This window comes from Colossoma macropomum, unplaced genomic scaffold (assembly GCF_904425465.1).
Source record: "Colossoma macropomum unplaced genomic scaffold, Colossoma_macropomum, whole genome shotgun sequence".
Lineage (NCBI taxonomy): Eukaryota > Metazoa > Chordata > Actinopteri > Characiformes > Serrasalmidae > Colossoma > Colossoma macropomum.
The window spans coordinates 1,893,889-1,915,670 of record NW_023494794.1 but is presented as its reverse complement, the minus strand read 5'-3'; the positions used below and the strand labels follow the sequence as shown (position 1 = coordinate 1,915,670).

The following is a 21,782-nucleotide window of genomic DNA, read 5'->3' as shown; positions in this document are numbered from 1 at the left end:
AATCGTACTTAGGTGAAAGTATGCTGTCAAAATCTTACTCAGTTACACTTGAGTGAAGCTGACAAAGCATCTCCATTTAAAGAAGTATATACAACTAAATGGTAAGAGAAAAGGAGACGCCGCTCCTCACCTTTAAGATCTAAAAAGAGATCTCTGAGCATCTAAGTGAAAATGCACGGAGTAAAAAAAAAAAAGTATGTTTATTCTTTTGGAAACGTAATTGAGTTAAATTTCGATTTAAAGTTCAGTTTCAGTTAAATTTCAATTCAATTTTAACAACACTTCAGTGAAGTACAAATCTTCCACAATAATACTTAAATATAGTAATGAAGCATAATTTCTTATAATTGAACCCTTGAGGGAAATCATGTACGATACACGACAACATTATGGAAGCCTTAAAGGGTAAGATGAAAAAAAAATTAAGCGAGTTTCTGAATGTTCCACTTTTTTGTGTATAATATACCATAAACAGCTGACAACAATTCACCAACAATTTTTTTTTTCTACCTCTACCTTTTTTATTAAAGAAGTACTTGGTAACACTAAGCATGCTACATCAGCTTTGGACCCCCCTCCGCCTGCCCCACTTACCCTTTTAGGATCAGGTGGAAAAAAAATAAATAAATCACTGGGGAGCTCCTCCGTGGCTAACAATTAGCATGCTATACCAGCCTCAACCACAAGGGAGCAGCTGTACCCCCCCACTTACCCTTCATGAACGGGATGAAAAAATGACTGGGGAGCTAAATGTCTAACAGTTAGCATGCTAGCGCTAAATATATTTTTTCACCTGCTTCCCAAAAGGTGAGCATTACCCATTTTGTGAACCTTAGCAGTGGAAAAAAAATTGTGAGAGAGAGAGAAGTGGAACTTGGACTATACTCCTAAAGTTGAGTTGACTTGCCACTGTAATTCGCTCTGGATTAGGATAGGCTCCAGCACCCCCGTGACCCAGGAGAAGAAGCAGCATAGATAACGTGTGTGTGTGTGTTTGTGTGTGTGTGTGTGTGTGTGTGTGTGTGTGTATTTAGTATATCCCAAATCTGTACAAATGGCAAAAGAATCATACCTTCGCTCAAGTATCGCATCGAATACTGTATCGTGGGGCTTCTAGTGACAGCCTCCTCTAACAGGTGAGCAACAATAAGTCGCTCATGAGCATAACATACCTTGACAATGTCCTCATTGGACGACTTGCACTCCACGGAGGAGGAAATGTCGGTGACTGTGCCACTCATCTCTATGGAGACAACCTTGACCGGGATGGCGACGGTTCGTCCAGTCAGAATGGCCGTATTGATGATCTCGGTGTCCTGGAGACGAGGGGGGGAGACAGTAAGGGGGAGAGAGAGAAGGAGAGAGAGGGAAAATGGTCACGAAAGGTTAGCATGAGTTCAGTGCAGGAATTTGAATACTGAATAAAAGCCTGGAGACAGCGCAGTACAGTTTTATAAAGTCTGAGTCTGCATTAGGCTCATAAAGTCAAATGTGAGGCCATGAGTAACAGTGTCTGAAAGGGAAATGTCTCAACCTTATAAAACACAGCCGATAAATTTTGAAGGCTTATTAGGATATGAAAATGGAAAGTCTCATTTTTCTCATTCGCACAACCGAATAAGTAGACAGAGTGGACATAATGTGTTACAACAGGGGCAAGTAACTCAATGAGAGTAGATACATGATGTTCTGAATGCAACTTGCAAGAGTGGTGAATCTCCTCAAACCCTGCAATTAATAATAACTTTTAGTAATAACAACTGTGAGCTACACAACACAAAACCCCAACGGTTCCTTTACTTTCCTCATTCCTCCCGGCAAAAAAGCGGCAAAATAATTTACAAAGGCAAGTAACTCAATGAGAGTAGATGTGCCAAATAAATGGGAACTTACAACATAAAGCTAATTGGTAGCCGCCGTTCTGGTCAAGCATGACGAACTTTAGCAAACTACTTATTCCAGCGCTGCTAGCATCATCAAGTTAGTGTTTTTGCCTTGATTTCGCATTCACCCCTTGCCTCGCTACCTGAACTCGCAAATTGATATGGTGTTCTGCTACGCTACATATTCAAACAGGTCTCTTCTTTCAATTAGAGCTCCAAAGCAAATGCTGAGGCCAATTATGGAGCGCCCCGGCTCCTGGATTGCTCCTCCTGTTCACATCAATTCATTATTTTTTGTTGCTGCAGGGACGCAACAACAGCTAACTGTAAATTATTCCGCACGGGGCCCAAAAATAGGAGAGAACTTTAAGCGCGCGGTCCCACGCCTCAATAAATCCAGCGCATTTGCAGAAAGTATGTGACCGCAGCTTGTGCTACCCGAGGGCAAGTATAAAAGGCAACATGACTTCATTAAATTCAGTCATTGTAATCTCACGGCAGGCAGCATACGAGACAGAAGTGGTCACAACTGAGCGAGTTTTCAAGAAAAATGACTTGCGTTGTTAATTTCTGGAGTTCCCTGAGGAGAACGTTGAAAGTAATGCGTAAACTTTTACTTTTTTTCCTCCTTTGCCTTAGCTGGGCTAAACCTGCGCTTGGGTTTCCAAAAGCAGTGTAGCTCAAAAATCATTGCAAGATGGTACGGGCATCACTTTTTGCTCTCTCGAACATCTAAAAACCTCTAACCTGACGTGTTTGGTGTCCAAAATCTGCTTCTTTAGTTCTGCACAGGAGCTACGAGGCTAAGGTAATACCCTACCAATTAGCATCAGGCTAACTGCACATAGTTAGATGGTTCCTGACACTGCATGACAAGCCATTATCTAAAAACTGACAAATATATCGCTGCTGTCGGGACGAAACGGTAACTTTACAGGAAAACGAAAAAACATACTTTACTTTTAATGCAAGTCAATGGAACCAGCCTTTTTGTCCAAGTAATTTTGGGCCATTTCTTTTGATCTATTTATCATGAAATTTACATACAATGTAAAGGGCAACAGACACTTTCAAATTAGGTCAAAAACTGAAAAATGCTCGTCAGGTCCAGGCTGATACATTTGGGGGAAACACTGTGTAAAGCTGTGAAATTTTGATCTTGACACCACAATGGCTTTAAACCTCACTTGCATCCTTTTACCCACAACCGCCATCAAGAATAAACTACAGCTAAGAAGTTTTCACTCCCAAATATTTCACCTCTTCACAATGGCTAACAATTTGCACCCTCAGCCACATTAAACCCCTTTGGTCCTTTTACTTCCCTCATTTTTCATGGCTAACGAGTGCCAAAATTCTGACACAAAGTCTTTCTCTGGGGTTATAAACCTTCAGCTTGCAGGCTGCACTCAGAGAATTAACAGTGCTGTTTAATATTTCCCTGTCTGAACATGGTCACTGACTTATTAGCTTAGTATTAGTGTTGAAGTCTTGATGCCCCCCAGTTGGAACTGCATAACCATAATTCTTGCGTATCCCTACAGTTCTTGGTCTGCCTGGATCATTTACAGCCAAGACCAAGCACTTTTGCAAAGAAGTGAAGTTGATCAACTCTTCAGGGGGGCTCTGCATCTGGAGCTGGAGCTCAGGGCTTACTATCTCCAAGTTTTGGCCTGCTCTGGGGGAGTCCCTAATATAGGCCACATTCATTTTCAAAACTAGGCCGATGTTCAGTTGGGTATTGGGCTGAGCAGGAACTAGTCTCATTTATGTAAGTGGATCTGTAGTATTGTCAAAACTGTCAAATCTGAGTATTTTAATATACCTTTACGTCTTTAATAACTGTGTAGTTACACATTAACAATTCATGCAACAGTAATGTAACAACTGATGATGTATTCACTGTCAGAGGTTGATTACAGTAATACAGCGAATGTAAATACACATGTACCAACTCCAGATTTTTACTCTTGTAATTGTACAAGTGTATCTTGACAGCTGTAACAGCACTTTCTCTTGTGTAATTACACATGTAATAGAGTATTTACATTTGTATGAACAGCTGTTTTTCTGATTGTAATGGGAGGTGTGTGATTACACACACTATGTGAGTATGAGTGTACTGTTATTGTTAGGAAAGTTGCTGTTTCCTGTGCAGATGAAGTGTGAGAACTCTCATAATGTTGGTAATTACACACCTGTTACAATCAGAAAAGTCTTATAGGAAAAACAGCAGTTCATACAAATGCAATTAAATCATCCAATTACATGCGTTGTGAGAAAATATGCTGTTACATACAGCTATGAAGACAGACGTGTGTAATTACATTATTAAAAACTGAACTCAATACACCTATGTATCTACATAAACTGTCTTATTATAATCTATAACAGTGAACATATCACTAGTACATGGTTGTTACATGTATTAATGTATAACTACACAGTTATTACAGAAAAAAAAATGTGGGACCACCTTTGTACCCACTCAAGTACGTCTAGAAGAAATGAATGTACTTCTTCCTAAGTTACATTTTAATCAAATATTAATCTCAAATTATTTTTGTGAAGGTTTAATTTCATTGATTCATTATCTGGACTGCTTTGCTGTTGCTCATTAGCTGTAGCATTTTATGTTAGACCAAAAGGAACCCAGAAGAGAAGAACAGAGCCTAACAAACTTCAGTTCTGAACTTCAGCTGATAGATGTTCAGTGTACTATGAAGTTTCACTACAGTTCTGCAGAATACTCAGTACTCGCCTGTACATCTTAAGGCCTAATTAAACAGCTATTTCATTGCATTTGAGTCTGGCTTTAAGCTACTTTCCACACCTCTGCATATCACCATGCCAGGGTTATTAGCTAATACTGCATTCAATAAACAATAAAACATAATACTTCACCTGTCCAGGTTAGAATTATTGCTGGGGTGGGTTGGGGAAGGATTCATTCACAACGGCTGGTCCTGTTCCTCATTGAGAATATTTTCTTGGTAACTAAATACTACGTATTGTATTTCTGAGCTATTTCTAGTACCAAACTGTGTCTGATACACTGCAGAAAAAAAGCCTCTAAAAATAACAAATGGAAGAAGTGAATACTTGAAGAAAGCAAAATTAAGCCCCCCAGTGGGACACTTGCTAAGATTACTCACAGTACATAAAATGACTAAAAGTAGGCTGGAAAACCTTAGGAAGACAGAGCCAGATAGGAAAGTTAAAAAGACAGGCATGTTAACAATCAAAGTATTTTCATATTTCAAAGGAAAATTCCAGTGTTTTTCAACTTAATCTCTATCTGCCACAGCTTTAGAGTATGGTTGATTACCATGGACAATAGTTTTGGCATGTTTCCCTGTACAAAAAAGCAAACCTGTTGAATCTAAACATTTATGACAGAAGTCATGTTGCAGGATTCTGTCAGTAAACACCCACTGTTGTTTATGATAAATACACCAAAAGAAATGGTTTAAATGACTAATACCTTGAATGAATAATACCTTGTTCCATGAATTTATATTGAAAAACATGAAACTTTTCTCCTTCTCCTTTTTTTCCCCCCCAAAAGCGACAATATCACAACATAATATAAATAATATTCATAATAATGTAATAGCAATAGAGTACTAATATCAACTGTATCAAATAACATAGTAATAGTTAGGGGTGCGGGAAAAAATCGATTCTTAGATGCATCGAGATGCGGACGTGAACGATTCTGAATCGATTCACAAATGTCAAAAATCGATTTTTTAAATATTTGATTTATAATGTAATGTTGACGGAACGCAAAAGGCGGAACTTGGAAGTGGGTAAGTGCAGCGCCCGGACAGTCTGTGGCGGCACATAACAAAAACACTACTGGATGAGCGAGAAATCTGACCAGCTCCCTCTGCATTAAAGCCAGGTTAGGTCAGGAGTCACAACACAAAAGATAAGAAGAGCCATTTTGTCCTTTCAACAAAAATCAAACCACCTTGGGAGTCACAACATTTAATGTCCAGTATGTCTCAGTATGTGATAATGTCCTAGTATAGACTAAACAATATAAACAAAAACGCAGATTTACTTCGCTCTGCTTTAAGCTTTGCCTACAGCCGCTTTCCTTCCATCTCCACCAGAAAACATTTCTTCAGAAGAAGATCAGTTAAATGTCTCTCAGCGTTCGACTGTTTTTTTACGAGGCTGAAGTCGCTTCTTATTCTCCAGCTTCTTCTTCGAATTTACCCGTGCCACCTTAAATTCTAACTGAGGCGCCGAATGAAAATGCGGCACCATTTAAGATGGAACGGAAGAATTCAAAAGAGAAGCGACTTCAGCTTCGCCACTTTTTAGTGTGTGACAGTCTCTCGTTGCAGATTTAACGTACCAGGAAACCAACAGCGCTGCTTATGAATGCGAATAACGCATCACTGCTATGTGACCTGCAGTTCTCAGTCATTGTGAAACAGGGCTTTCGCACTATGTTGCACACGACCCACATTTTATCGCATTTTAAGCAGCTTCTCGTGCTCCAAACAAGAGCACTGAATGAGAGCCTTCTAGTTCACTTGTCACATCACTGCCATTTGTTTTATTAAAAAAAAGATATTGGAAGTAAATTCATTATGGATCATTACAAATACTTTGCTTTAAAAGTACCGAGTCACTTTAAATAACAATAACACTGAGTCACTTAGTCACTTTAAAATGTATATTGTCTCTACATTTTGTATATATTTTGTGTATATTTAATATATTTCAGTTGGTTTTTCTTGTATTTTTATTTTTACTTACTTTCTGTAGAGTGATTAGCTGAGCCTCACCACAAGCACTTCAATGCATAAATGTCATGTTGTGCAAATGACATTTGCATTATGACATATAAACTTGAAACTTGAGCTCACACAGTGAGAAAATATAAATGCTATATAGAAAAAAAGATGCATCGAGATGCATCGATAATCATTTTATAATCGCATCGCAGCCCTCTGAATCATAATCGAATCGAATTATGAGGTGCCTAGAGATTCCCACCCCTAGTTATAGTGTATTCTACAGTACAGTAATAGTGCTGTACAATATAGTTCTAATAGTAATTGTATTTTATAGTATAGTAACAGTAACTATTATTTGTGCAGTACAGTTATAGTAATAATATTGTATAATACAGTAGAGTAATAGCTGTGTTGTATAATATAGTGGTAATAACAACTGTTGTGTAATATAGTATAGTAATAATATAATACAGCCTTTTACAGTAAGGACTTTTCCAAAACTGACAATTTGTAATAATTTGTTATCAACATAGTATTGTGGGTGACCAGTTTTACCAGTTTTACTGACCTCTGCTTGATCGCCATCGATACCAAAACACCTTACAGAAAGCAGTTGTAACAGTAAGCGCTTTTTTACTGTTTTGTTCCAGTGTTTGAGAGTGTATAACTTGATAAGAACAACCTTAGTAAGACTTTGTCTCATGTTTACCTCATGCTAACACTATTTTTTGTAGAGTTATTGTATGGTTGTACTTTCAAACTCATGTATTTCAAATGTTCACTATATTACCAAAAGTATCCAGACTTCTCTAATTGGTGAATTCAGACACTGTATAGTGCACTGACAGCTGGCACAGGAGGTCAACTGCATGCACACAGCTTGCATCATCTTCATAGAAAATCATTGCCAATAGGAAGCTCTGGAGCAGCCACTCAACCCTGGAGCAGGAAAATGCCCTGTCGTGTACATTTTAGTCTTTGTCTGCTCTAATACACCCCCTTCAACTCAGAATGGGCTTGTTAATTGCCCATTGGCATTCATGGCTATAGGGGTATAAAGCCCCACAGCACTGGACTGTACAGCAGAGGAACTGAGTTCTCTGGAGTGATGGAACTCCACCCAACACCTTTTTATTTGTGATCCAGAAATAATCATCCAACATCAGTACCTGACCTCACTAATGCCCATGTGGCTGAATGCAATCAAATCCTCACAGCAACGTTCCAACATCTTGTGTAAAGCCTTCCCAAAACAGTAGAGGCTGTAACAGCAGCAAAGGGGGAACAAACTCCCCATTAATACCTGTGATTTCAGAAGAAACAGGTGAGCAGGTGCCCTCACAGTCAGTGCTTTTAGGGAATATGTATTTTGACACTAGACGGCTGCATAACCTACTGTCCCCCGTGTGGTGAAACAGGTCATCCATGCTCAGAAGTGTTGAATGTAAATATAGACATAAGGATTTACAGTGACAGCGAGAGTCTGCAGTGTAATAAATGACATATTACGGCAAATATAAACAGCCTTCACTATAAATAACAGTGCAGATGGCTTTGACAGATCACCACATGCTTTACACAATGTCGGTCAAAGCAAAGCTGACCTGTATCTGGTTTTCCCCTGAAATAAGAAAATAAGAGACATACAGACCATCCCACAGTTGTGGAGGCAGCTAGGACACACAGATAGGTTTTATTTTCTATTTTTGTTGTACGTGGCTAAGGTCAAAAGGCTGCTGGAGCACTGGAGATGTTCATTCTAGTTTTATTATGTGTTTGCTTTGTGATGTCGTTAGAAAGGACAAGACAGTCCACCTGCCTTGGCAGCGAAGTACACAGATAAGATGAAGTATAAAACTGTTAAAAGAACTAGGCTGAGATGCACTTAGTCTGTACTTAAGTTGGTAAAGCCTTTAGTAAGTCATTAGTTTGTTTCAGTCTATTCTTTTACACCACAAATCATTAAGCCATGTCTCAACTAGCAACAACCAATTAATGCGTATGTCGCTTTAACATGATGATAACATGTTCAGAGCCAAGCTGTAAATGTGCTACCATGGAAACATGATGGCAGTTTGCGAGAAAAAAAATCCATGGAGAAAAATTACCGTGTTTATAGAAAAATTACCTTTATAGAAGAATAAAGAATAAAACGCAGTACTTGTAGCCGTTGTCCGTTCTTTAATATTTCCTTGTGACAACCATAAATGCAGCTTTTAAAAACGAATTTATCTAGGTTAACCAAAGAAAGTCAAATTTGTAGTCTTTTTTGTCTTTTCCTGAACACTCACACCTGCTTAGCGGGAGGTGCTGCTGTCGGAACAAATCCTTATATCTCCAAAATGACAAATTTACAGAAAAAGTAAAAAATATACTTTACTTTTAATGCAAGTCAGATTTTACTTTTACTGTTTTTTTTTACTTTACTTTTAAAGTAAGTCAGAGTCCCCCCCCCCCATTCGAAATACAATTTCTATTCGATTGAATGAGGTGGGTAATCCTGTAAATAATCCGTTAAATAGAAGAATAATAACCAAGTAAAAGCCTGTATCCGATTACATTTCCAGTCTGAAAGTACGTTCTGATCATGTGCGTCGCGTCATAGCAAAAGTTTATGACGTTCAACATGGCGGAAGCAGAAACGGGTCTGCAGAGGAGACGAAGTTCATGCTCTGAACTTTAAAAGACGGCGGTGGGACGGACGACCAGCTGTCTCAGAACACAATGTCTTCCTCTCACCCTTCTTTAATAAGGACATGTGAAGTACGTTTTCCTGAGTCTGATGTCATTTTAAAGCAATTAAAAACACAAACACTGCTCACTGCTGCTCGTCTCACTGACTGGACTCACCTGTAGTGTGCATGTAAACAGATATTTTCATTAGATTGTTGAGTAGAGTGAGCATATAAACACCTCAGTCTTAATCTATAATCGGACTGTATTCAATTGGCAATTGGCAAAAATCTTTCATGTAAACACAGCCAGTGTGAAGGCCAACAGGCATTTTCAAATTATGCCAAAAACTGAAAAATGGCAAAAATGGGGATGCGAGGTTTTGTTCTGACAGCAGGGGAATATTTATTGACCACTAAGCTTAACATTTAAACTAGTTTGTGTGGCGCGACCCATTTGGACCTAGTAATGCATAAACCTGAACTTAGTAAACACCTATGGTACAACAAGTCTACACTTGAGCTAAAACACAGCTGGTGCAACCGGCCCATGCTCCAGGACTGTGGCGGTCAGTATGGCCTGGCCAAAATATGCCCCCATCCGGATGTATCTAGGTGGGCAGTTTCTGCTTTCATACTGACTTTTCATCAGTCCTTACTACAAAATGTAAACAGGTGCAGAGATTTCAGAGTGTTTTTCAGAGTATTTATTTGGCAACAATACATTTCTTGGGCTATTTCCAGGAATGTTTCAGTTTGGGATCACAGTGTTCAATGAAATAAAAGAAATGCTGTGGATAAGTGCAGGAAATGATTGTATAATGATGCTACACTAATTTGAAGGAAGCTGTATAAAACAAATGAGCGTTAGATGTGTTCAGAATGATGAACAGAGCTGTAGATGATTCCTTAATGACCAAGGAAGCTGTACAACATTAAGAAAGAATGAAAAGATTTCCTATAAATAAGTAATTACAGAATGCTGTCTATCATTTAATAACTTCTTGCTGTTCCCAACAAAACTTTAACAGGCCCATATCCCACATTCTATTTGTGTTTATGTTTCCCTCTCTGTCCACCTTTGACAAATTTGCAACCTCTCTTTAGCCCTCAGAATTAAACAGGCTGTTGCCGTTAATGTGCCTTTAATACTGATATACATAAATAACCTGTGATCTGATTGGCTGTCCTGTATTGTGCTTCTTTCAAAAAGCAGGCTGAAACACTCCTTATAACTTCAGAGTGAATGGGTGGAGCTAAACTGCTGTAGGCTGAATAGGCAGGTGTATGTAACTAGCTTAGTTGCTATACATGGACTGTATGGACTGGGGAGTGAATGGTTTTGAGACATAAACAATGGTTACATATTACACCTAACTGATTTTATTAGTGAGGAAATTTTGGTTTTGTATGATAGAAGCCCTTGAAATATTGAAAACATATTCTGCTGTCAAGCTGACAGTATTTCAATCTGCACTGTGTAAGTTATTATTGAATATTTTGTGATCACAAACTTTTTCACACTCCCAAATGCATGCAGTGCATTTTAAAAATTAATTCTGCATAATGAATTAATCACACCTAATCATGGCGAAATCTGAGACTTCATGAAGCACTGAACTGTTTCCTAAAGAATCATAATTTATAACTGAACTGAATCACTTCCCGCAGAGTTGTAACTGAATTGAAATTCGAGGTTTCATGATGCACTGAATTGTGAATCTAAAGAATTGTAATTGAACTGACTGTAAAAACTAACTAAGTAAATCCAAACGAATCACAATTTGAGACTTCATGCTAAAATGAACTTTCCTAAAGAATCAAACTGAATCACTGTGAGGCCCAGGATTTAGCCAAAGCCCAGTCTGAGAGACTGCACAGCAAATGGTTCAAAAACTGGCCTGAGATCAGTGCAGCTCACGGCTTTCTCACCGTCAGCGTCCTTCCCAGTAAGGGTTAACCGCTTTAATAAGGAGACTGTGAGCAGCTTTGTGCTGCTGCATGCTAATTGCAGCCAGACTGTGTTTGCCAGGGGAACTGGCCGAGGCTGCCATGCTGAAATGATAACCCTGCCTGATTTAACACTGTCCTCCTGTGTGTGTCACACACACACACGCACACACACCTACACACACACTGTAAATTCCCCTCAGTGCTTCCTTCTACACCTGACTCACAGAGTGGAATCTGCTTGGCTACGCTTTTCTGTCAAGAGATTTCGGTGGATATTTGTAAGAGCGTGTTTGTGTCAGGGAGGTTATTATGCGGCTGTGTGTATTTTATCAGGGATGCACCGACACTCCTTTCTCACTCCCATCACCGATTCTGATACCTGAAATCGGGATACCAGCCAGTACAGAGTGCTGGATATGATATACAGCACTGTGCCAAATTAGAGACCACTTTTCATTTATTTAATTACAAGTCAAAATGGCCGTTAAGCACAAATTATTCATTTTCAGCATGAGCGAATTTTCTCCTCTCTCTCAAAGATGAAAGCGGTCCCACTTTATATTAAGTGACGCTAATAACTGTGTAGTTACACATGAATAACATATGCAACAACACTAACTATTGATGATTTAGTCAGTGTTACAGATGGATTACAGAAGTACAGCCTATGTAATTACACATTTGTATCAACTTCAGTTTTGCCTCATGTAATTACACAAGTGTATCTTTTATACAGGAACTTTCCTGTAGTGTAGTGTTAAAGTTACACTTTAAAATAAGTGAACAGCTCCTCTGTAATTGTTTTATAGGTACTGTGTAATAATTAAATGGTATTATATACATTGCTTTGAGGGAAATGCAGTACATTTAATTAATGTCACAAAAGTTACGTTTTAATATAAATGAACATCTGCTGTACTGTCACATTACAGAATGGTTTAAAGTTGAACCTGGTTATAATGTTACAGCACTAGCAACATAAATGCTAGCTAAATGTTAGGAAAACTTTCAGATCTAGTGTGAGTAACGTCTTAACGTACGTTATCACACTTTCTTTTACTGCTGGAAAAAAAAAAGACAAAAACTGCTGTTCCAGTCTGATTACCAATGTTATTACATTGTTATTACCCTTGTGTAATTACATGAGAGAGAATAGGCTGTTACAACTATTAAGATACACTTGAGTAATTACATAAGGCAAAACTGAGGTTGATATGCATGTATCATTACATAAGGTGTACTTTAGTCCAACTGTAACAGTGACTAAATCATCAGTAGTTACGTTGTTGTTGCATATGTTGTTCATATGTAACTACACAGTTATTAGCGTCACTTAATATAAAGTGGAACCATGAAAGCTTTAAGTAGCCATGTTCACATGCAGCCTGCTAATCCGTTAAAAATCAGCCAAATAGCTCAATAGGAATATAAATAGATCCATGTATACACCTCAATCAGAATAGACTAGTCTGATTGAGGCTATTCGGAATACAATTTCTATCCAACTGACAAGATGGATAATCCTGTATATAATCCATTGAATAGAACAATAATAGCCATGTAAATACCTGTATCTGACTACATTCCCAATCGGAAAGTTTAAGTATGTTCTGCACGTGTGTGTTCACGTCATTCCGAAAGTTTAGAGAGTTCGACATGGCGGGAAGAGAAACTGGTCTGCAGAGAAGATGAAGTTTAAGATTTGAGCTTTAAAAGACGGCGGTGGGACGAGTGTCCAGCTTATGTGTCTCAGAACACGTTTTCCTCTCACCCTTCTTTAATAAGTACATGTGAAGTACGTTTTCCTGAGTCTGACATCATTTTAAAGTAATTAAAAACACAAGCACTGCTCACTGCTGCTAGTCTCACTCTGACTGGACTCACGATGGACAAGTATTTCATATTCAACCAATTTGTTTTCGGGCTACGAAGACTAACTGTAGACGTCTTTACTAGCACATTATTATCTCAAAATCACCCAAAAATCTGACAATTTGTTTTATTTCCTAGCCTACAAAAAAACCTGTTTCCTCTTCATGCTTGTTTCATCTCCATACACTACGGAGAAGTCTGCCTGCAGTGAGATCATTCATAATCATTAGCTGTATGCAGAGCATTCAGTTCCATTAACAAAAACACACAGTTAGAATCGGTTGTGCAATTTGGTCACATTTTGGAGCGACTGTGTCTAAGAAGCAGCTTGGGTCGTAGATCAGTTGGTGGTGATATTGATTCCATGTAACAAGTCGATGCCTCACTAATTCCAGTGTCCGTACACGGCTGTTTGTGTCGGTGCTGTATGAGCGTGAGATTATAGCATGTATTCATGTGGGGCGTTTGGGTGTGTGAGATTACATAGCGTGTTAGCATGTTGTGAGTGAGTGTGTGTGCGGGGAGTGGGATTTTCTCCATCTCTCATTCGGATCGTCTGGCATGCTGCGTATGAGCTCGGCCTTTGTTGCGGCCTCTAAACGCCTCTTACGCAGACCTCTCTGATTGCTTCCTGCTCGCAAATCCCCCCCGATGAGAAAGAGACCAGACCTCGTGAGGCTTCAGACGATTTACAGGAGGCTCTGCTAACACACACACAGCTGTCCACAAAGCCCTCCATTTCCCATGTATTAACTTCGTTCCAGCTATTGAACACCCACACCCCCCGAGGACCTGTATGGAGTTAGGGCATGTGTCAGGCTTTTCAGTTTGCTGTTGACTGTATGTGTGTAATTGTCAGGTAGCAACGGCGACTGAAAACCAACAGCGCCTTGCAAAAATGATGACTTGGCTTAAGCTCTGCGGTGGTTTTTGATATTTAATTTGCATGAGAAACTGTACGTTCTACACCAACCTATACTGAATGAAAGCTATTTAGCTATTCAGCAAAAAAATCTGAAAATAATTCATAATTTTCCTTTTACTCCAAACAGACAATCAGCTAGGAAATGCTTGGTGCCTGAAGTTTGCTTCACTAGGTTTGTATTAGAGCTATTAGCATTGTACAAACTGCATGCCAAAATCATGATGAGCTGTTATGTAATATTAAACAGACTTGCTTATGTGGTTTCAAACACTGTATGAGATACTGTTATCTATATAAATGGGCAAATATGCACTGCATAGCTAAAAACAGAAGTAGCAGAGCCAGTTTAAGGGAGCCTGGCCACCTGGTATTCCTTTCATTACAACAAAAACATGCCTGGACTGGAAGCAAAGGAGGTAATGAAGTGAAACAACTAAAAATGTTAATTATACAATGGATACTTCCAGTCCTAAAATCTGATTGGCTGAGTTGCACACAAAGCCGTTGTGAAATACACGACATACCACCTATGGCTGCTTCACAACAACTGAATTCTGTTGCTATGTTATGATAAGTTCAAAATAGCATTGTTTATATTATTATACACAAAAAGTCGAATAATAATGGCTGTCCGTTACCGCGACAAAGTCGTATAACAATGGCCGTGTGTTACCACGTCAAAAAGACGTATAATAATGGCCGTGCGTTACCGCGACAAGAGGACATATAATAATGGCCGTGCACTACTGTGATTTTGTCATGGGGATAAACTTTCCTGTGATAAAATCACATTAATGCATGGCCTCTCATGGCTTATTGCTTATTATTATTATTATTAAATATTTTTTCATGCAGTAATTTCCTTTAATTTTGGAACATATATACAAAAATCATTGAAAGCCAGTATTTTTTCCTTTTACAGCAAACAGATTTTGGGAAGTAGAGTGCTAGCATTATTGCTACTGAGTACTGATTGGTTTACAAGCTGCCCAGCCCATTGGTTGAGTAAAGCAGTTTGTGGTCACTGATGTCATGAATGTACATAAAGCACTGTTATAAAGTCTTACAACTGGAGTTGAAAAGCATTCAAATTGCAATTTTGCACAAGTTCTCTATAGGAACACGTTTACTATGGACACTCTCAGGAGCGCCCTCTAGTATATGACCAACCTGGAAGATGTTTCCAAGTTGCAGTTCATAAATTATCTGGCTGAAACCTGAATTTTGTCCTTACTTTTGTCCATTTTACATTACTTCATAGCTCCAGTAAAAAACTGACAAAGCAAATGTCCCACCTGAGCAGAACACTGTAAATTTGATTTCTCGCTAAACTAACTGTCCACCAATCCTAACTATCTTTCGTTCATTCTTAGCCACATTATCCTTTTTGGATGAAGCATTTTTGGGTGAACACTTGCTTTGTTGTGTGTGCACTGGGCACTATGGGCAAGTTATTATGTTAACTGGCCGCTAGTGCACTCAACCAAGTGATGGCTCGAATACAGAGCCTAGCACCACAGAGCTCACCATAAATTTGACAGCCAGATGAATTCTAAAGGGTGAATAATGAAGTCTCCCACTTCTGGAGCTAGATGCATACAGCAGATGGGTAACCACACAGGGAATTAATATGCTCTCTGTGGGCTTCCCAGCCTGGACCTATTACCTGCAAAATGACTCACAACGCAGAGCTGTTTCATTCAATAATCTCTCACATGAGATACCACATGGTGAACTAGCTGGAGAATGGGGACCAATGCAAGGATAATGGCCAATATCAGCAAAATCAATGGACGTCTCTTCTTCATGTATAGTAGACTAATATCATCCAATAGGTTTCACAAGGTTATAGGCCTGAGGTCTATCTGTGCAATACATCCCTTGTGCATATGTGTTCTTCTGACAGAGCTGTAATTGAAGTTCTTGCCTTCAGCGACATTAATTACACAAAATTAATTATATAAAACACACCCATTTGATTGACCAACATCCATTATGATGACCGGAGTGGTAGGTCATGATGAGATATTATACCCAGGGGTTAAATTGGGCGGGAATGATGCTCTAGGTAACTTGAGGCAAAAAAATTTGATCACTCACTTTTTTAAATTGGTTTTACCTGCAGCACAACTGTACTCAAATCTAAACTAACCATTATTTTCTGCTGATATGTCATGGAAAATATAAGAGCCCTTCTTCCTTACTTGTTTAAGAGTTCTACTTCCTTCCAAATTCCAATTTAAAGGCATATCTCGACCAAACAAGCTAACATGGCCAACCATGACTTTGCCTAATGCTAACTGCTGATTGATGACTTTTATTAACCATAAGCAACATCAGCTTTTTTTGACTGAACTATACCCTTGATTATAACCAGGCTATAAGGGAGGTTTTACTCACCATAGACAGGGGTATGATAGCCTGAATATCCTTCTGAACCACTGTCAACTCTGTCACCACCTTGTCCGAGTCTGGGGGTGGGTTTTGGCCCCGATAATCAATGTTCCAATTGATTCTTCTAGTCACTGATTGACTGGTAAAGTTCTCCATCTCAAAGTCCAGCTGCATGACTTCGATGTTGGCAGCCACATCCCTAGAAGGAAAAGGAAAGCAATTATGAGAATGCAAAACGGCGGATGTGATCAATTATATCAGCGTTTAGTGAGAAAATATGCTGGAACTAGCCACCAAATTCAGCTATTAAGCTCATTTAGAAGACTCTAATTAGGGTCAGGTATGTATTTGATCATTAAATGGTTTAATGGGCTGGCCACCAGCACAGACAGATGTTCTGTCATGTATTAGGCATTATATATTGAAACAATCAGCGAATGAACCAATTAAGAGAACTGTGCCCGGCCCATCTGTTATTTTGGAATAGATGAGGCGGGCTAAAAATTAAGCTTTGGAGATGAAATTTGAGACAAAAATGTGGCTCAACTGTTTTATAAGAATTCCACAAAATGGCAAAATGACTAAGATATTGAAATGCAAGACAATGGACAAAGTTTAAACCATCAGTATAAACAGGCCTGTGCCTTAACACAGGTTTTCACACAACTACCACACAATTCATTCAATAAATTGTCTCTTATTTACAGATTGTCTCATATTCTACATTCAGCTTCTACATAGAGTCCTGATTGGGCTACCAGAGGAGGATGTGTAACGTAATTTGTAAGAGGCCAGTTCGAAATGGATTAAATATCTGTGTAATTTTCATAGATAGCGCAAACTATAACATCACCCAGATATATATCAGCCTTACATGACAGGCGCTGTACTCAATAACAACACGGTTCACAGGTGTTAGCAGGTTTTCTTATTACATTCGCATCATGTTTACAAAGGAATACTATTATTGAGGGCCAATTACAGCAACCATTCACTTTGGATCCAAGTTACATATAACACTAGCCCAGGTAAGACTAAGCCAAACTGAAACATAGCCCAGATATATGTCAGCCTCACATAACAGGCACTACACTCAATAACAATAACAACACGGTGCACAGCAAGTGTTCTTATTACATTAGCATCATGTTAACAAAGGAATACTATTACTGGGGGAGCACTGGGTGCAGCCAATTACAGAAAGCATTCACTCTGGATCCAAGTTACATATAATACCTGCACAAGTAAGACTAAACCAGCTTGAATAGGGCTTAATGCCCCAGAGACTATAGTGTGAAACATTATAATCATTTGTATGATACAAAACTTGAGTCTTACATTAAACATCCAGCAAAGTTTGAATGAAAACAAGAAACAAACATGCAGAGACAAACACTGCTCAAAAAGCAGCTTATTTGGACTCCTGAGTGCTGTAACTGTTGGGCCAGTTGGGTTAAGACAGCATAATCAGCCTTGCTCTCTCTAGGTTGGGCCTGTTCAATTCTACATGTATGAACCTGCCTGCTTATTCAGAGAATCAGACAGAAGCTCTGCCACTAGATAACCTGAGTTGATAGGTGCTGATGGAATTATCGCAGTAGGCTACGCTTGCTAGGCTGACTTTTGTTTGCTAGTGAGGTTTCTCAGACTAGGAGAGAGTGATACTGTGGGAAACAGTTTTGACACAAACTGAAGTGGAGACATGTGACAGCCTTGTGATTGGTGAAGATAAAGCTTACACAACTTTTAGCCAAATTTAGGAGCATCCAATTTATATCGACTGGGGAGAAATCCCAGAGAAGTTCATAGGACCTACTGTGTATACGCACATTATATAACCTAATTAGAATGGACTCCTGGATTTAGGTTCCCTGGGGCTTTATGAATCTCTTTAATCCCTACACATTACAAGAAATAAAGAACGATTGCAAGTTCCATGCAAGCACAAAGAGTTCAAAGCGCATAACCAGTGCGAAAACACCGCGGGCAGCCATGCAGCAGTGCCGACTTGACTTGTTTCTTTTTGAAGGCGTCGGCTGCAAAACTCTATAATGGATAGTGACAGCCTAAATGAGCTCTGTCTGGGCATCGCACGCTCACTCATCCAGCATTATTTGCTTTATCTGAGCTGTGCCTGCTGTACACATTAAGGCAGCAGATACTAGAAGACTACTATGAGGGGGTTTGCAGCAGGCCAGAACTGATTTCCCCTCACACTGGGGCAGGGATTCACATTTGAAGAAGGGATATTAGTTTATGAACAGGTTGACAGAAGGACTGTGGCAGCGGAGGCAATGTTGTAGATTCCACAAGTGGGTTAGAGAGAATGGCTTTCATCAATAACGGTGTCAATCAAGGCCAGAGCCACCATAACTTACAGCTGGCAGACTTATAATAGTCAATATATTATCCAGGTGCGCTATGCTACTGTAACAAAACCTTCAGGCAGATCTATTCTTTGCTCTGTACAGCTCCATCTGTTTAAGACAGCATTCAAAACCAAGGAATAAAAACCATACATTTCTAAGAAGTAATACATTGAAAGGGATGGAACATCTGCATAAAAATGCAATACTGAAAAAAGGACAGTACTAGGCCAACTCTGAAAGAGTGTAATAGATGGGATATTAAAGCGTTCACATAATGGAAAACTGCACTTCATGAAATAAGAATTCATGCAGTGTCTGAATCCTGAAGTTTCAGAAAGCCATTAACTTCATGGTCCATAAAGTTCATGCAGGGAAAATAAGCTCATTTTGAAATAATTGCTTATATGATGTCAAGAGAACCAACACATTTACATACATCCGCATTTGATGCCTACAGTAGTTTAGCTCCGCCCATTCATGTTGAAGTTCTAAAGAGTGTTTCAAGCCCCACCTGCTTTCTGAAAGAGGCAGAGGAGGCAGCAGCCAATCAGAGCAGATGTAATTTACATATATAAGTCTTCAAGGCCCAGAAACAAAAACAGTCTGTGTAATTCTAAAGGATAGGAAGAGGTTAAAATGCTCATGCTAAAGCAAATTCTGACTGAATTTTGGAACATTAAACAACACAAATGCTGTCATATAAATACTGAACTCTTTAATGACAACACAGCTACACAAAATCATGAGTAATCTGTCCCTGGCTTCAGAAGTATGTTATATTGTCTGTATTTTATGCCTTTTTCAAGCTTTTAAACTCAGCAGGAAAATAAAAAAATAAACTAAAATGAAGTTCAAACATTCCAAAATACTTTCTAGAGAAAGATTTTTTAAGACGTTGCGAACGCATGGAAAAATGCACTTAATATGCATAATCATCACACAAATCTCCAACTAATCACTACCGATTCGTCAAGAAGGCAAACTTCAATTGATGTGAGTATCGTTACAGCCCTAATGCTGTAAAATAAGGCATAAAGCAGTGAGAAAGTATGACTGTAATAGAACAGGATGCTTTAAATGCACTGTGAGGAGGAAAAGAAATCATCTTTAGCATAGCACGCTAATGATTTCAACCAAACAGAGAACATTGAGCTCAAACTTTCTGTTTAATCGTTTAAATGTTCTGCTAAGTGAGTGGTAAGCTTGGACCATTTAGCAGCCCCACTTTTACAGACGCTACACACTCAGGGTTTTAAGTTTGTAGGATGAATATGCATCTGTATATGCTAGCAGGAGCTAGCGCTCTCACTGTAGACGTTCAGAGTGCTAATCACTGTGTTATACAGCAGCGCTTACATAATTTATAGTTTACATCTTCATTCCTCTTCCCACTGTGAGCTTCACACATCGAGCACAGGGAAGCTTCATTCTGCCGGATAGACAGTTACACACTGGTACACAGGCTACATACTGATGAAGCGTATACCAGCATTCAAGGGAACCAGTTTTTTCAAAAAATATAGCTAATTTTGTTGAAGATACATTTAAAAACTGATGATAATATTCTAGTTATGGGCAACTTCACAGCTTTTGGATCACTTGTAGGAAGGTATGAAGCGGCTGAATAAATAAATAAGTAAATAAAAAGCCCTTTAGCCATTTAGCTCTTAACTCTTAACACCTAAAGCTTTTTTATTATAATTTTTTTTAAACACTGAATCTAACAAAACATGTATTTAACCATTTAATAAAGCCATCTCAGGAACAATATCCTTTTTTTTTTTATAAGGTTTCTTTGCTAACAGTGGCTTAAATGAGTATCGGGATTGACTTGTTAGAACAGAATTAGCAAATACACAACATGTAGTTTACTAGCATCCATGCTAATGACATTAAGACTTTGAGGACATTCTTTTGGTTTATTAAAATGTATTTTTTTATTTACTTCTAATTCAATTAATTCTAATTCTAATTCATTAATAATTTACCTTTCAGTCAATAACTTGGGCAACAAGTTCGTACATTCAACCTTATCAGTCAGTATCACAATATTATTGGAAATAATGAAAAAAAGAGAACTTTTTCTATGTGATACTCCATATACATCTTAGAGATGGACGCAACATCTAACAGAGCTGAGTGAATGTTGCGGGACACTAAAATGGACGTTTCGTAACCTGTAATGGATGAATCATGAAAAAGGATGTTTTAAGCATGAGATGCTAAATGGAACATTAATGCAAAGTATTTTAAAGACTGTATTTCAAGGTAAAGTGAAGTTATAAAAGCGCTAAGACTAGAAAAAAATGCTGAAGCTGGATTTTAATTAATGCTTTAAGATATTTATTAAAACATGAACACATTTTCTTACTGGTGTGAAGGACACTTTGCCCCTTTATATACGTACATGTAACATCAGTGGGTCACAAATGGCTCCCCGATTGTGAAATCACCCTGTAGATGATTCCAACACGACTGAGAATATGTACAACATCAAGAATGAAAAAGAAAAAAAAAACACTGTAAACTGTATATATTATAATGTAAAAGCTTCTTATGGTGCTCAAAATACTTTAAATATTAAAAAACACATCTAAACTCACCTTTTAGCTGTTAGGTTATAATATACTCTATTACTGTACGATGATTAATCAAATGGTATGTCTGATTTACCAAATTTAATTAATGAAATGTGCTCTAGCATGTGTGAAAAAGGCCAGTTTACATCTAGACGTTTTGTCCACCACTGCAGTCTTTAGTAATTTGCTTGCTGGGATCGATGCAGCCGGTCAAACTGGCGGCCTTGTTCAGGTGTGTTTGCTAACTTCAAACTTTGATTACTTTCCCTTTTGTTTGGAAAGAAAATATTTCAAGGGAAGGGCCTTAAATGGGAATCAATCTCCATCAAACGCACCGGCTCTCCCAGTGCCCCTTCGCTGGACACTGCATTTACAAAG

General features: G+C 38.6%; 1 protein-coding gene across 3 annotated transcripts in view; it reads right to left on the bottom strand.

The window, feature by feature from the left end:
* tmem132e (transmembrane protein 132E) overlaps nucleotides 1-21,782 on the bottom strand; it is a 391,143-nt gene that overhangs the window by 38,425 nt on the left and 330,936 nt on the right. For all 3 annotated transcript variants that reach the window (XM_036579860.1, XM_036579859.1, XM_036579861.1), the window contains exons 4-5: nucleotides 16,463-16,655; nucleotides 1,173-1,316 (exon numbers count right to left, since the gene is read on the bottom strand). In XM_036579860.1, coding sequence (XP_036435753.1) covers nucleotides 1,173-1,316; nucleotides 16,463-16,655 — 337 coding nt within the window. The remainder of the gene's footprint in view (nucleotides 1-1,172; nucleotides 1,317-16,462; nucleotides 16,656-21,782) is intronic.